The sequence below is a fragment of the Tubulanus polymorphus genome, chromosome 3 (assembly GCF_964204645.1).
Source record: "Tubulanus polymorphus chromosome 3, tnTubPoly1.2, whole genome shotgun sequence".
In the NCBI taxonomy this organism is placed as follows: Eukaryota; Metazoa; Nemertea; class Palaeonemertea; order Tubulaniformes; family Tubulanidae; genus Tubulanus; species Tubulanus polymorphus.
Genome location: NC_134027.1, coordinates 951,889 through 969,651, shown reverse-complemented (window position 1 = coordinate 969,651; position 17,763 = coordinate 951,889). Strand labels below are relative to the sequence as shown.

Here is a 17,763-nt window from a genome sequence, read left to right as displayed (position 1 = left end):
CAATACGTTATCATAGAGGACCACAAGTGATCTCACATTCACCCCTCGCCTGCTGACTGACAGCGTCCCCAGACTCCTCGCACTCCCCCTGACTCCTCGCACCCCTCACCTGCTGACTGACAGCGTCCCCAGACTCCTGGCACGCCTCGGACTCCCCACACTCCCCCTGACTCCCCGCACCCTTCACCTGCTGACTGACAGGTCCCCACACTCCCCCTGACTCCCCACACTCCCCCTGACTGACTCCTCACACTCCCCCTGACTCCTCGCACTCCCCCTGACTGACTCCTCGCACTCCCCCTGACTGATTCCTCGCACTCCCCCTGACTGACTCCTCACACTCCCCCTGACTGACTCCTCACACTCCCCCTGACTGACTCCTCGCACTCCCCCTGACTGACTCCTCGCACTCCCCGGTCTCGTGGCTTAGAGCCGTCTGTGATGTCATTATTTTCTATTACGCTCACATAATTGATCCATAATTTATGGAATTAACAGAAAATTATCGCTGGAAGCTACAGCGAGTAACAATGAGACCTCTCACTCTACCTCTCTCAATCCGACCTCTCTCTCTCAATCCGACCTCTCTCTCTACCTCTCTCAATCCGACCTCTCTCTCTCTCAATAAGACTCATTAGTTAATGTACTATTGTCACCGATGTATTTGATACCAGACATTAGTGTAAACAGTTGGATAAATGAATTCTGTGTCTCGGTACCTGGAAATATCTGTCAATAAAACTGATTATGTTTCATATTGATTTATGAATCTTACTCGCATAAATAATTGCACACTTCTGCCATCTATTGTCTCATGTTCTTACACCCTGTACAGTACAGCACCCCTTAGCATAGAAAGAATTACTCCATATCTATTTGACGTGATTAGATTCTTATAACCCGGTCCAGGTCCGGGTTAAACGAGTCTATAAAACTTTCACCAGATCTATCCAAAAGAATAACTTTGATACCCAGTCTAGAAAACAGGGCCCAGGTTGACGATGTATTCGTATACCTGGGCCCGGTTTCATAGACTGGTATTAATGTTATTCCTAGGGATAACTCGTCAATCTGGGTAACAACCACCATAGTAACGATGAGAAACCATGGTTATAACTGACAAATTTCAAAATGTTCCTAGAGACTATTTAGCTTCCACATCTATGAAACTAGGATGGAAAACGGACTCATGATTATCGTTGTATTTTGATAATTTTCAGGAACCCCTGAATTCATGGCTCCCGAAATGTACGAAGAACATTACGATGAAGCTGTTGATGTTTATGCGTTTGGAATGTGTATGTTAGAAATGGCTACGTCTGAATATCCGTATAGAGAATGTACTAATGCTGCTCAGATTTATAGGAAAGTCACCAGTGTAAGTATGTCACCGGTCACCCACCGGTCACCCCCTCTCTGGACGCCGCGGTCACCCCCTCGCTGGACGTTATGTCACCGGTCAGCCCCTCGCTCGACGGTATGTCACCGGTCACCCCCTTGCTGGCGGTATGTCACCGTTCAGCCTCTCGCTGGACGCCGCGATAGTCAATAGTCATTTCACTTTCAAAATGATTCTCATGTTAATCAGTGCTGATCTAGTTATACTGTCCTTCAGGTGCTACACTTGCTCAAAAGTTAAAGATAACTGTCGGATAGATAGCATAGTAACGATGAACTTTTAAGGTCAACTATCCGCTGGTTAACTAATTAATTCACTGGTTAATTAACCAACTTTTGAGCAACTGCTGCCCCTGATATTCTTATCGAAAACTAACCAGGTCAATTCTGGATACATTATACGTGAAAGTGTTGAGCACTTGTGTTTTTATTGCTTGCTATAAACCGTAACCTCACTTAGAGATATTGCAGTCAAGGTCTAATTTGTATACATGTGAATGCGTGATGTGGTTCCAGATGTCACCGCGCAAAATCATAAATACAGAAACAAACCGTATATACAATACAGCACTGGTAAAACTCATTGATCAATGAGCAAAGTTATGTCCTGGTCGCCCCATGTTGCAGTTGCAACTCTAGACCAAAAATGGGCATATTAGATACCGATCAATTTCAAATGTTGAACCAAACTGAGTTTACAATGTGCTCAAATCAGGAGCTGAGCCCTGTTTTCATAGGCCGGTTTTATCTATAGCCCTAGGAACTGAGTTGAGCTGAATCTAAGACGGGTTTAGATTAGTTTCTTACAGAATAAAGGAGTGTTCTAAGATTAGGGAATATAGTTCATTAATTATCACAGTTAGCACCTGTGTCACTCGCGATTTATATCAACATTGACAACAAGGAGCAGGATATCGCTGCAGCAGTTATAGCTGGTACCGGCACTTGTCATAGCAATGGCTGCAGGTACCGGTACCCGGCAAACTTCATTACTGTCAATTAACATCAATGTTTAATGTTTAAACTCGTGATTTCTGGTTGAACTAGGTCTGGGTTATTTGAATTTCTGGATCCCAGGTGAAGGGGGACATGCTCTCAGTTGCGTGAGTTTGGAATTGTGCCACAGTTTTGTTCAGTACTTGATATTGTACACACACATACAGGTATAGGGGGAGGGGGGAATCAGTACAACTTATTATTAAAACTGCTCAGTGAAAAAGATAAGACATTTCTCAGTAAAGTGTTTCTCTTTACCGGAGAGAGAGAAGAGTGAGATAAAAAAAAGAGAGCTCTTTACCTCCCGTGGTAGTTGTGGTTATGAGAGGAATTTAACAACAGTATCTCGAGATTCTGTTTGTGGATATTTAGAAAACCCCACTTATTGACGACCAGTTGTGTGTTGTCACTAGTGGCAAAAACCTGATCTGCATCTCTCCAGTTCATGTAAAGTTTATTATGTATTTTCTGGTTTGATATATACCAAGTATTTATCTCCACTCTCTCCACTCTCTCTCCTCTCCACTCCCTCTCCACTCTGTCCTCTCTCCACTCTCTCCGCTCTCTCTCCTCTCTCCCCCTCTCTCCTCTCTCCCCCTCTCTCCTCTCTCCCCCTCTCTCCTCTCCACTCTCTCTCCACTCTCCACTCTCTCTCTCCTCTCTCCTCTCTGGGGAGAGGAACTGTAGAACATGCTGCATACAAAAAATTTCTGGTCACGTCTGATAAAATATTACACATTCACAAAACAAGTGATACTTATGAATATGACTGATGTATTGGTATTGGTATTGGTATTGGTATTGTATATATTTGTATAGGGAGTCCGTCCCGAGGCGTTGGATAAAGTTACTGATCCTGATATCAAGGAGATCATTGATTGTTGTACGCGCACCAAAACAGATGAGAGGTAAGCATAGATTCCACCCTACCAGTGATGTCATAGGTGGAAGAGGAAGCCTAGATTCCAACCAATCAGTGATATAGAGTCGAGGTATACTTGTGATATCATAGGGAGATCTGTGGTGGTATCCATTGTGCTACCAGGCAGTAATGTAATCTATTGGGACATCCTAGATTTCTACCTAGCATAATGATGTCATAGGGGGAAGAGGAAGCCTAGATTCCAACCTATCAGTGATATAGATTCGGGGGTGATGTCATAGGGAGATCTGTGGTGGTATCCATTGTGCTACCAGGCAGTAATTTAATCTATTGGGAGATCCTAGATTTCTACCTAGCATAATGATGTCATAGGGGGAAGTAATTAAATGTCAGAACCTATGAAAAAATTTGAATGATTTTCTGTTTGTCTCAATCAGGTACAACGTGAAGAGTTTGTTGCAACATGATTTTTTCCTGGAGGTTGATAGCGGTGTTAAAGTGGAACTGATTCAGGCCGATGCTGCCGGAAATACGGTCGAGTTACGCGTTCGAGTTATTGATCCGAAAAAACGTAAAGATAAACATAAAGAAAACGAAGCGATTCAATTTGATTTCGATATGAAAAAAGACAACCCTGAAGAAGTCGCTCAGGAGATGGTGAGTTTTATCGTTAGACCCTGATGAATTCACTGATTGGATTATTAGATACTCTCAGTGAGGCCTCAGTGTTTCCAACACCAACAATTAAAATTGTCTGACTTTTCCTTCATTTACAAGAAAGGAATTGTAATCCCCTCATTTCTAATGCAAGAGAAAATAGATGGTGATTTTTAACGTTAGACCCTGACAAATTCCCTGATTGGATTATTAGATACTCTCAGTGAGGCCTCAGTGTTTCCAACACCAACAATTCAAATTGTCTGACTTTTCCTTCATTTACATGAAAGGAATTGTAATCCCCTCATTTCTAATGCAAGGGAAAATAGATGGAGAGTTTCCTGTTAGAATTAACATGAGCTTAGATTGGTCTCAATATGTTAGAATTGCCTTATCAAAACTGTATTGAGAATCTCAATACTGTATTGAGAATCTCAATATGTCACAGACCACTCTGATATAAGGGCAATCTGGATTGGCTCTATCAGCTCTAGTTTCTGATTGGTCAACATGAAGTGGTCTGCTAACCCTAGGGTTACTGTGATTGGCTAACCCTAGGTATCCACAGTGACCTAGTAGTCTGCTAGGGTTGCTGTGATTGGCTGACCCTAGTAGCTGGTCACTGATTGGTCAGTGGTGGTCATATGACCTCAGTGAGTGAATAGTGATTAAGACTCACACTGCCAGTTGCTAACAGCTGATTTAGGGCCCCATTCAATATCAGTGGCATTCATATGAGCCGCTATACTTAATAAAAATGAACTGATTTATATGAAATGATTAGTATTAAATTTACAATAGAACCAACATAGACTTAGACAAAGACTTTGACAAGTCTTATTTTCAGTATTGGGAAGAACTAAACACTGACTAGAATTTAGAAATGGCTTGAACCTAACATTGATTTAATGTCATTCTTATTTCGTCGATTGTGCAACCACCCCCTATAGGGACCCCCTAGTTGTTTGGAAACCACGGTCTCGTTAAACTAATCTCATTGAACGGTGGAAATTCTCTATAATATCAGATCATTATAGATTTATTCTCATGAAAAAATAAAACCGGTCTGAATGTTAATTACCTCCTAAATACATGAATGCATATATATATGCAATACACATTACATAATCTCAACACAAATACCTCTCTCCCCTCTCCACTCTCCCCCTCTCCACTCTCCCCCTCTCCACTCCCCCTCCACTCTCCCCTCTCTCCCCTCCCTCTCTCCCCTCTCTCCACTCTCCCTTCTCTCCACTCCCCCTCCCCTCTCCACTCTCTCCCCATTTCCACTCTCTCTCTCCCTCTCTCCCTCTCTCCCTCTCCACTCTCTCACCCCCTCCACTCTCTCCCCTCCCCTCTCCACTCTCCCTCTCCCCTCTCCACTCTCCCCCTCTCCACTCTCCCTCTCCACTCTCTCACCCCCTCTCCACTCTCTCTCTCTTCTAGTGTGGTTATTTTTATGCCTGTTTATTATCGATAGCGAACTGATTTTTGGTTTCGATCTCATAAAAAATGCATCTAAATCTTTCTCCTCTGTAACAGCGCTAGGTTTCTCTCTCACTCATTATGTGATCAATCGAAGCTCTCCTCTCCTCTCTCTCCTCTCTCTCTGGCCTCTCTCCCCCATGAGAAGAAAAATAAACCTTGAACCTGCTTACAAAGCCTTAAGTAGCTCTCCGTGTTAAGTGACCTGTAGAACAATGAAATGAAAAGGTTCTGCCTGAATGTTGTACATTTCACCGGGGTTTAAATACTGTTACAACTAAACCTGTTACTAAGTTTACTGTTTCTATCATTCATCTATTTATCATCCACCTCCTCCTCAGCCTCCTCATCCTCTCCTACTCGCAACCAGAGATCATTCTAGAGTTTACTCCTCAGTGAGAGTACTGGTTGATTTATATTCCTGGAACCGATACGAAATTAAGACCTCGTAAAAAACCACAGGAATTTCCTCCCGAACCGGATATCATCATTGTTTGACACACACTCCTCTCCTCTTTCCTCTCATCCTCATCTACCCTCTCATCTCTATCTCTCCTCTCTTTGCCCCTATTCTTTCTTTGAGTCCCTTTATCTCATCCTACTAGGCCTACTACTTCTCTCCCTCTCCTCTTCCTATTCTCTATTTCCCTCTCCCTGCCTCTTTGCTTCCTCTCTCCCATTCTTTCCCCACTCTTGTTCTAAAATTGGCCGTGACCTAAACATGTACCTATTGATTTGAAGAAGAAAAAAGTCAATAGACCAGTTTTAAAATGTTGTATATTTATTGGATACTTGCCTAATAGCCGTGTCTACTGTGAAATAGCTCTTTATTCAGACTATGAAAATACATATAGACCTGATTATAATGAACTTGAATCGAAGCCAAGAGGATCTCTCGTCCTTCAACCAAACCTTCATTTTCACTGGTTTTTTGTATTATTCTCGGTGATCCATCATTTTAGTTTTTAAAAAGAGGAATAACAACAGATGTATGTCAGTATGTGTATGACGTACGTGTATGTCTCTCTCTCCCCTGCTCTCTCCTTGTGGTCTGAGAGTTGAGCTCTCTCCTCAAATGAACCGACAGATAATGATATCAATTATTATCGATATTTTCGGTCAGTGTGTCAATGTCATTTCTGAAATAACATTCTTAGTATTAGTTTGAATACCACATTAACCGTTTAATATCTGTTGAGTAAAATAAATATCATTCAAAACAATCAGAAAGCCTTCCTAATACAATTATAGATAATAAAAACACACAATTTGTTCATGAACAAAATTGTAAAATTTTAAAGACACAAAAGTTAGTTAGTGTTTGTGGAATATATTGTGTAGAGAATGAATGAAACCTTAGTTTGAACTGTTTGTTCTTCGTTCATTATTAATTCATTACAATAGATTGTATTGTATTAATATCTCCTACAATACTTACTGCCTATATGAATTTATAATCAAACCTTGTTGATTTCACTGTCACACGCGTGCGTGCGTGCGTTTCATGTCTAGGTGTTCACGTCAATAAATCTGGTATGAGTTTCTCAGTTGACTCATTGCGGGGTCAAACAGACTCCATCAAATCATACAGTGGACAGTTCCACAGTTGTAGAACCAGTTCCACAGCTACTGAACCCAGTTCCACAGCTACTGAACCCCAGTTCCACAGCTATTGAACCCAGTTCCACAGTGACTGAACCCAGTTCCCTGTGGAACTAGCTTCAGAACTGTGGAACTAGGTTCAGAACTGTGGAACTTGGTTTAAAAACTGTAGAACTAGGTCAGGGCATCACATGAGTCAATATTAATTTCTTATCATGTCTGAATAAAATTCATAATTTTCATATCGGTTTTTATTGCCAGTTTGTTATAAATGGAAGGTTATTGCACTGTTTTTTTGTTTAAGCAGAATTGGACTTTAAACAAGAGGTGTTTCCATGTATAGGTTTATGTGTAAATCAGGTTGATTTTATTCAATGAGTCATTGAAGGCCAAGGTCGGCTCATTGCGGTTCTCAGTACATTGAATACAGATAGAGAAATAATCATAGACTTTAGATCTGTTTGTTAACCTTTGTACACCGAGGACTGACCGTAGAACTCAGACATTCACTCATAATTACATCATATTTTGCAATCAGAAATATCTATTTCGACTAAAACTCAGGCGACCAACTCTACCTACCTGATAGGTTTTCATGCTGTTAGTTTGAAATATCTGTTCATTTTCAAACAATGATATTACAGTGTATCATCATCAATCCCCAGTCAGATATCTACCCCCCTCCGCTCCCTCCTCCCCCTTCTCCGCTCCCCCCTGCGTGTGATGTTTCCTACTCCACTCAGGTGATGTATATGCCTGTACAACTCACACACATAGATAGTAATTACATTTTGTTTGTTCCAATAATTCAAAACGCATGAAATGTTTTGATAGTTAATTGTTTTCGCCCCACCCAGTCATAGTTATCGGTAAGATTTTAAATTAAAAATTAAAAATTGATTCTAAATCCATTTTTAAGAGTGATGATTCTGGGGTTTCGGCAGTACTCGGTAAGAACATGCAGTTGTAGGGTTAAAACCCTGCAAATGAGGAAGCTAGGAAACAAATAGTCACTAAACCAAACAATTTTCTTATTTCAAACCTGATTAAACCGTTTCATTAAGAGATCAATGATTTGAATTGTCAAACTGAACCAAACCATAGCGGTTTTACGATATTAGGGTATGTTATGTACTATGTTATTGTGTTACTGTATTCGGGGGTAAAAAATTTGGTGCAATTTTGTGTCTGGAATTTTTTCACAATTCATCCGTGAATCATCATTATAAAAACGCGACTGATAATTAAATCTTGTTAATTGCCTCGGATTTCGTTCGTTCGTTAATGTAAAAAGTAATTACTGACTGAGAAATCTGATGAGATAAAAACTTAATTAACCAATATTTCATCAATAGTACAAACAGTTCTATAGTCTGTTCTTTATTTCATCAATAGTACAAACAGTTCTATAGTCTGTTCTTTATTTCATCAATAGTACAAACAGTTCTATAGTCTGTTCTTTATTTCATCAATAATACAAACAGTTCTATAGTCTGTTCTTCATTTCATCAATAGTACAAACAGTTCTATAGTCTGTTCTTTATTTCATCAATAGTACAAACAGTTCTATAGTCTGTTCTTTATTTCATCAATAGTACAAACAGTTCTATAGTCTGTTCTTTATTTCACCAATAGTACAAACGGTTCTATAGTCTGTTCTTTACCGTCAGATTGAATTATCTTATAATTAACTAACTTCAATTCTAAAATCAAATTTAGCAGATTACTGTGGAACTGGGTCAGGGTCGGATTTCAAAAAACGGTTAAGTTTTAATTGTTGCCAGCATTGAAAACATGAAGTAACCAATAGCAACTAAACCAATAATTTGAGTTTAACTTTGTCGTGAAACTGAAAGTTGGTATACTCGATACTAAGCTTTCATGGCGGGATTTTACTTTAGGAATCATATTTGTCACGGATTATTGTGTCATATTTGTTGAGGATTATCCTCATTGTGACAACGTTTAAATTGCTAAACAAATCATAATCGTTTCAATATTTAGAAATTTAAATTCGGATTTTGTTTTTCTGAATTTTTCAGGTGAGATCAAATTTACTGCAGGACGAGGATTCACGAAACGTAACGAAACAAATCCGCGAACGGATCGCTCAGTATCATCGAGACCGTGAACGTAAAGAGCAGCTGCAGAATAATAAAAACACTACTGAACACGCAGCAGCAGCAGCAGCTACCGCAACGCAGCAACAACCGAACCAATCATCAGTCGCTGCGCCCCCTAGTGGTCAATATCAACCGGGGTCGAGTTACGCCGCGAGTCAACCGGCTTCGCAGGTACTCGTCGTACAATACCAGCAGGATCAATCATCGGATCAACCGAAACAACAACAGGGGGCGCTACCGTCGCAATTCCAGGGCACCGGACCAACGCAGCAGCAGCAGTCCGGACAGCCGCAGAAACAACAACCAGGGGGCGTTACTAGTCAACAGACTCAACAACAACAGCAAACAGTGTCTATTGATACTACAGGTAAATAAATAAACAATAGCCTCAAATTTGGGTTTATGTAACTATGGGCGTGGTTCTGTCAGCGGGACTGCGGGTTAGGACTCTAGTTCAGACTGAAACGAGTTATTGTTGTATTTCAGGTTCAGTGTCAACGGAAAGCGGTGTCGGTACTTTATCACAGGAGGGCTTACCAGCAGGACAGTATTACCAAATCTATTCACAGCAACAGGTATTCATTCTATCTTATCAATATCACCCGCTAGTAAAGGATAGAGGAGCCCCACATAGAGGAGCTCCACATAGAGCAGCCCCACTTATAGAGGAGCCCTACTTATAGAGGAGCCCCACATATAGGAGCCCTGTAACTAGAGTTTAGTTATAACAAGGTTAATTGACCCGTTTTTATTATTGGCAGATGCTGTGCTAATTAATCTGTAATTAATCTAATCGAATTGAGTCGTGTAAATATCAGTTTGTCTAAATTGTGTCACTTGTCGTTTATTTGTTTTTGATAGATAAAAAAAAAACAAGGAAATGAAAATAGTTCACTTCCTTATATAGCAGTCTGAGCTTTAACTGATGTATTGTGGCCTGGGCATCCCCCCGACCTCCACCGACCTTCCCCCTATCCCTACCTGAGCTTCCCCGCCTTCACCTGGGCTTCCCCCAACCTCCACCGACCTTCCCCCTACCTTCATCTGAGCTTTAACTGATGTATTGTGGCCTGGGCATCCCCCCGACCTCCACCGACCTTCCCCCTATCCCTACCTGAGCTTCCCCGCCTTCACCTGGGCTTCATCAGTAAATACAATTCCTTTGGAATGTATATAGCTCAAGTCTACTCTGAATCACAGTTAATACTCAGATATTTGTTTTGTGGCGCTTGGTGTCTGAACCAGCAAGAGTCTTGAGCAAATATTTTCTCCTGAAAATTTCGACTCGAGATTTCTTTGCGTGAAATGAAATAAAATTGTTTTGATGTTGTAATTTTTTTTCCAGTCGGCGGGGATGGCTGTATTACCGGGACAATCATACAATACTAACCAGCAGCAGCAACAGCAGTACGCTACTGGACAATTCCATAACCAGAACATTCCAACAGGGGGCGTAACCGGTGTCGGCGTGGGCGGTGCTGGTTCTTATCCCGTTACTGGTGCACAACAACAACAACAGTCACAACAACAACAGTACGTGATACCTGCGCAACAATTCCAAACAGGTTTCCCGCAGTCGCAGGTAAATATATCATAGTACCGTGTTCATCTGTTTTAATAATCATTGTGAACCGAGATTGAATTCATCAAACAATATCCAACACAACAATCACTGCTCTCCCACCTCCGCATAAAGGGAACCTGTTACTCGTAAATATTCTAGATTCATATGAAATCTGAAAGTTTTAAAATCACGGCTATTGGCTCCTTGAATTTCATAGAAAATTGAAAAATGTTGGTAATCAGCAGATTTATTTCATCGAATTACAAAAATCTGGAATTTCATTCATATTTGTAATTATAATATGAAGAAGGTCTGCAGACTCGAGCCTATGATTACGTGTAGCGTTTCATATTTGCGGGGGTTGTTCTGTAGTTCGGGGTTTTGTTGTTGGTTAAATGTGATTATTATTTGATGCGTCTCAATCTTCGCGATGTCTCGAGGCTTCGACATCAATTCAATCGCGAAACGAAATGTCATCAATAGCTTGAAGAAGTTGGTGTAAACTGACAGTGAATCATCTCTCCCACTCTTTGTACCGCATACATATTTTTACTTTCTTTTACATGAAATTCTTGCATATTTTCTATGTCAGGTGTTGGATTCCTGTCATTCTCAAAATATCCGGATCCAGTTCTGGAGGTCTCGGTTTTGTTTGACTCATTTTCGATGTTTTATTCGTGCAGTTTAATTTTACATTTCTCAGTTAAAAGCAGTTCATTCCAAACTTTAACATACCACGGTGGAACTGTAGAACTGTATAACTGTGGAATTGTAGAACTGTGGAACTGGATCCTGTTTTGAAAGCTTTTTACGAGTTTCGAGCATAAATGCTGAAATGTTTTTAACATTTTTCGTTGTCACTACAGGGATTTTGTTCACCCTTGAGCAGTTGATTTATATCTAAACATGTTTCATTCGACGGATTCATTATGAATCTAATCTAGAATCATCGTAAATATTTGAAGGTTATGATACAAACTTTCATAGTTTCATTTCGTAAAATTCATTCTGAAAACAAACCGGTTTCGTATTGAGGATATTTTCAGGCCATTAAAATATTTTTGACATCTTCACGGCAGAACAATTCAACAACAACATTCTTTATTTTGATTTATATCCAAAAACAAACAACTTCTGTTGAATAGAAACATGTCGTCTATTGATATGAGACTGAATTGAAGTGTGACACAATCGCGCTGTAATTACCACTCTAACTAATGATGATTGAAAAATACAACTTAGTGTCAGCAATATGACAGGTCCGGTGTTACCAGAAGGAGGAGAGGGTGCTCGTGCTAGCAGAGAGTGTGAAGTTCCAACGTCCAATTATTATGTATTTATTAACTACCAGGGACTGAACGCGGTTCAGTGTTCACAGTAAAAACATCGTTAATGAACTAATAATAACTTTTGAACACAACCACCGACCTACGTCCAAATAAAACCTACTAATAGGTTCTGATAGTAATAAAACCTATAAATGATAGTAATGGTTAACTTGAACTCATTGTAAAGCACGTGAAGCACCTGAAGCTCCTGATGGTGATGCCACTTGCCGCTAGCCCCCGCTAGCCCCCGCTAGCCCCCGAGAATGAATGTATCTGATCTCACTGTGTGTCTCACTGTGGTTTATATAGGTCACAGGTTTCATCGTAACCCAGCAACAGACTTCGACCCCGACCAGTTTAACGGAGGTTTACCTACAGGGCTTACTCTCCTGCTCTCATCTTCTCCCTCCATCGTCTGCTCAACAATGCACCGCTATTTCTCAACAGGTACCGATTGTTGTTAGTAGTATAACCGCGTCGTCACGGCCACCGACCCCGTCGTCGAGCCATATCGTCATAGCAACACCACCGCAGTCACAGTCACCCGCCACCGTACTCCGACCGACGCCCGTTTATGGACATTTGTTACCGGATGCCACCTATTGGCAAACGCCAGTACCAATGGATTTCCACGCCCATCACCATTACGTACTGCCGATACCGGTGTCGCCCCCTATTAGCGTGCCGGGATCTCCGTCTTTTATTCGTAAATCAGCCATCGGTAGTCCGGTACTATCCGGTATCGCTACGCCTCCACGGAACCAGGTCGGCAAAAATATCAATCAATACTTCTTTCTGTTTCGGTCCGCGCGACCTTGCCGCACGTGACCTTGCACTTCATTAATAAAAATAATAATGATAATAATATTTATTAATATTTATTGGTATTATAATAATTTTGCTTACTTCGGATTTGATTGGATGATTTTGATTAATTTGGATGCATGGGCTTCGATTACACGAATATTAATGAGCTAATTAAAAAAGAAAAATAGAAAAATCAAAACGGCTGCCAGGCGGCAGTGTATAGTTTGAAGTGGTGTATTGTATGGACGAGGTCTGGCTGTGTTCTGTTTTACCCCCTTTATCTCTATTAGGTCCTGTCTGTTCGTCGTATGACTCGTGTCGTGTCTGGTGTTGTGAAGTTATTTTCATATTTTCTCTGAATTAAGTCATTTTTTTCTATCTATTTTCCACTCTTGATGTTGTGGTTCTCGTGTGTATTCTGTATGTATTTTGTAACCGATAAATGTCTCTTCTGCCGCTGCCGCTGCTGCCGCAGTCCGCTCGTTAATAAATTATTCATTTAAATTCAACCGTTTCATGAGAGATGATCTATTTATCCCGACGTGCCCCTCTCTCGCTGTCTGTCTGTCCGACGGACAAAAATGAAACATCGTATTTGAATTGTATTGATTATTGGGTCTCTCCTACTGCGTAGAATAACATTCATTTAATATTCATATAACTCAACAATCATGTCTGTTATAAAATAACACGAATTGTATATTTGCAATTGAGTGAGAGCGTTTTTGAGTTTAATGAGTTTTGATTGGTTGATTGAAATATTTGTGGCCCTGTTTTGCTGTTTTGTGAGTGATGAATAAAAATGATATTTGATTGTCTCATTGTACAACTTACAACATAATTTCTTCTACTTTAGGCTTGTCTCCTATACACTCTCTGCCCCCTCACTCTCTCTGCCCCCTCACTCTCTCTGCCCCCTCACTCTCTCTGCCCCCTCACTCTCTCTGCCCCCTCACTCTCGCTGTCCCTATTCTATTCTTTACTGTAAAGAAATAGTTGAATAATCATTCAGTTGAAAAGCCCTTCGAACTTTTCCAAAATATCATTAAGATAGCAGGAATAACAAGAAACCAAGTGAGATTTAATGTACAGATTGTATAGCACCTGCTATGCATTAATACGTGATGGTCTAAAATGAGTTCATGGGGGGGTGTAGGGAGGGGGGGGGTGTAGGGAGGGGGGGTGTAGGGAGGACGGGGATGTTTAAAATTGGCATCAATTCACGTAGATTATGTTTGTTAGGCCTAATTTTACTAATAAAAATAATCTAATTCTATGAATGTAAATCTTTGCGAATGAATAATTGAATGTAATGTTTTATGACCTGTGATTGTCCCGGTTCCCTCGTTCCCTCGTTCCCTCGTTCCCTCGTTCCCTACTCACGGTTTATAGCTAATATCGGTTAATTATTTTATTATTTCGCCGACCTCTTATCGACCTATTGGCTTGTTTAGAAGAATTGTAAGGGTTTTTCACTACTTTCCTATGATAGTCTGCCAGTATTAGTCGGTGGAAGTATCTCTAATCACAAATACTGCAGTAAAATTTAAATATTCTATAAGTATTATAATCCGTATATCGGTGGTCTATTTCATTTTAATCAGTATGATATTTATTATACCAGTATTGGGTAAAGTTTCGGTTGGTCCAACGGTTTGAAGAATATTCAAGGCCCTTTTCGATTGTGCTCGTCGCTAAGACGGAATAATCTTGTCCGTAGATGATTTTTGCCATCACTGAGAATTAATTGGTTGAAACTGCCAAACGTGAAAATCGAGAGAGAAAATAGACAATTCCTCTTATAGAAGAGTACATTAGAAAAGGGTTTGAGATATCTTGGGTACAGCAGACTCTGCCTCTTAACTCCATTTATCTTCAACAAAATTTTGGAGCATTTAATCTATCTATATCAAGGTAAATGGTTGATTAGATTAATGAGCATGATTCAAGTTGTAATTGAATTGTGATATTTGGGTTTCAGTATTATCGATATCTGTTTACAGTCAGGAGGAGAGGAGAGTCTACTGTTTGGTTTATCTGTTGAAAATAGATTCATTAAAAAATCAGAAACTTAAAATTCACTTGTTGAAGAAATTTTGATATTAAAAATTTATTGGCTATTGTTGGCGGGAAATGATAAGAGATTATCTTTAACACGTAGGATAAGAGCTGAAGGATTATCTCTACGCTACAGCATTCTCTCTCTCACTCATCAGAGAACTGCAAGAATGTTAATCTGTGAATAGTATGCTGGGTTAGAGGAGAAAGAGACAAACTCTTCCCTCCCCCTCTCTCTCTCTCTCTCTCTCTCTCTCTCTCTCTCTCTCTCTCTCTGCTTGCCTTCTCGTGGTGTTTATAAAATACATCTGCAGTTCACAACTTATCAGGTCAAAATATTTGCTCTGCTCTCTGAGAATAAAGAGCTGAACGTTTGATTAGAAATAACTTTGTTTTTAACCCCAGTTATAACGTGAAGATTGTTAGTTCTGAACATACCACGGGTCAGAAAATATTTTCTTTTTTCTTTACATAAAAAAACCTATATATGTTACTGGTAAATCAAATATTAAGAATTGATAGATTATGAGGTCTCACTGGGCACCTGACCGCCATAAGGTGTGTGAATTTTGAAATAAACTCGAGTTAGATTAAACACAATTCAGTATTGTTCATCTTCAGACATTTCCAGATCAAGAATAATTTCCTGAACGACCCGCGCTTTGTGAACTTAGAAAATAACTGAACTTCTAATTTGAAATCCAGCTCGTTTTTTCAACCTCTTATTAAACAAATCTTGATGTATTTTTTTCTGCGTATGTTTTAGTAAATAAAACGCTGTGCTTGAATTAATCCGATGTATTTTCTACTAGTAGGAGAATTGAATGATTGAAGCTACTCTTTACTTACTTACGACTGATTGCATTGTTTTCTTAATGAAACAGGGAAAGATTTACAAAAACATTTTCCGGACCCAGTTCCGCAGTTAGAGTTAACTCCGATTTAAATCTTAACTCGCAAATATAGGAACTGTGGAACTGGGCCCCGGGATACAGTTCCGCAGTTGTGAGTTTGAGTTAACTGTAGAGTTGAAATCAGTTCATCAACTCACGATTTCAATCTTAACTCACAACCGTTAAACTGTGGGTCCAGTATTTTTAAATGTTAAAGAAGGAGTAAATAATGATTAAATGATTTTTGAAAAATCATTGAAGTATTGGCTCCAGTTCTGCGTTTGTGAGTTAGATTTGACTTTGTAGTTGAAATTGATGTATTTTCTTCACTCAGTCAAATTACGAACCAATTATTTGACCTGGGTTCGATACTGCATGGAACTGATCTCGCATTGAATTGAATTTGATGCTTAAGGCATGACTTTGAGTCAAAACAAATACAAGTTCATTTCTAAACTGAAAATCTAAAGCGAAAGCTTTCTTCTCGATGAAAATATTCTTATTTCCGTCGTTAATTGATTCGATGTTTATCGGTTTCATTTTTAGCAAATCCAGCAAATGACTGAAGGGAACGCGAGTGGTCAACAGCAAGGTGCAGCCCCGATTGATGAGGGCGTAATGAGCGCTAGAGATAGGTAGGTACAACTATACCAACAACATTACCGCCTATCGTATTGTTTCAGGAGATTGCGGTTTCTTAGTAGATAAATCCATATTTACCAGGGTCCGTTAATCATAGAACACTATAGAACATTAACCGACCCTCCTGTTTCACTGTAGTTAGTTTACATCTACTAAAATCTGAAGGTTTACAATGGGATACCGGCGAGGCTACTGTGGGAAGCGAGGATTCGGCGATAATCCACCAGGTGTCGCTAGTGGCACCGGGTTACCGCGCTTCAATTTCTTCTACATTTCAATAAACTTCGAGTCAATTTTTCTGATTAGTAAATCAATTTTCAGTGAAATCAATACCATATACTGAGAGAGAAAGGAAATCTTAGATCAATTCGATGACTTGTTTGATAATTTCCGGATTTGGATGCCTAAAGATAATGTTCAAATTTCATTGAAAATGAACTGATTTTCACTACGAGTAACCCAGTGATTTGTTGCGCCATCTGGTGTTGCCGGTGTTCTAGAAAACTGTCCTAATCTCAACTAGGAAATGAATAGTTTATATCTACTATCGTGCATACGACCGTGGACTCAAGGAACTGAGTCGGTGATTATGATATGACTTGAGTGTTTAATGACATTCAGTTTTATGAGAGCAATGTATGAAATCACGGGTTTATGACATTAAAACTATGATTAATGATTATTGTTAAGTTAACGTGACCAATCACATGAACTACACACACGAGCCTCCAGAGAACAACAACCTTCTCTGTGAGTTCAATTGTACTTTCTGAAATAATCACCGAGTCATTCAATATAACGCTCCATTATTAAAACTGTCAAATCTCTGAGAATTTATGTTTCATGTTAAGGGTAATGTATAGAATATGTAAAATGTTGTCACTATTGGTCAAGAGTTTATGTAATGAATTGAATTGATTTATTAGAGCTACCTAACCTAAGCGTTGAAATGGACTGACCCTATGGTCTGAATGGCTGACTTGCCCTATATGGCTATTAGAATGAACTAATCCTAGGTGACATAGCTGAATAACCCTAACCCTAGGGTTAAAATGGAACAACCCTAGGGTTAGTAGCTGACCACCCTAGGTATGTTACAGGTGGACTGATCCAAGGCTGGGACCGGACAATAACTGGTCACCTGATATAAACAGCTACTGGCTATTGAGTGGATTCATAATGAAATCAAATCCACAAAACTGTGGAACTGAGTCCACAGTTGCATAAAACCCACACAACTGTGGAACTGAGTCCAGAGTTGCATTAAACCCACACAACTGTGGAACTGAGTCCAGAGTCACATTAAACCCACGCAACTGTGGAACTG

General features: G+C 39.9%; 1 protein-coding gene across 1 annotated transcript in view; it reads left to right on the top strand.

The window, feature by feature from the left end:
- The window catches only part of LOC141901118 (uncharacterized), a 46,584-nt gene that overhangs the window by 11,096 nt on the left and 17,725 nt on the right, over nucleotides 1-17,763 (top strand). The window contains exons 4-10 of the mRNA XM_074788205.1: nucleotides 1,221-1,378; nucleotides 3,214-3,302; nucleotides 3,715-3,934; nucleotides 9,064-9,511; nucleotides 9,631-9,719; nucleotides 10,490-10,726; nucleotides 16,341-16,429. Of these exons, the coding sequence (XP_074644306.1) occupies nucleotides 1,221-1,378; nucleotides 3,214-3,302; nucleotides 3,715-3,934; nucleotides 9,064-9,511; nucleotides 9,631-9,719; nucleotides 10,490-10,726; nucleotides 16,341-16,429 (1,330 nt within the window). The remainder of the gene's footprint in view (nucleotides 1-1,220; nucleotides 1,379-3,213; nucleotides 3,303-3,714; nucleotides 3,935-9,063; nucleotides 9,512-9,630; nucleotides 9,720-10,489; nucleotides 10,727-16,340; nucleotides 16,430-17,763) is intronic.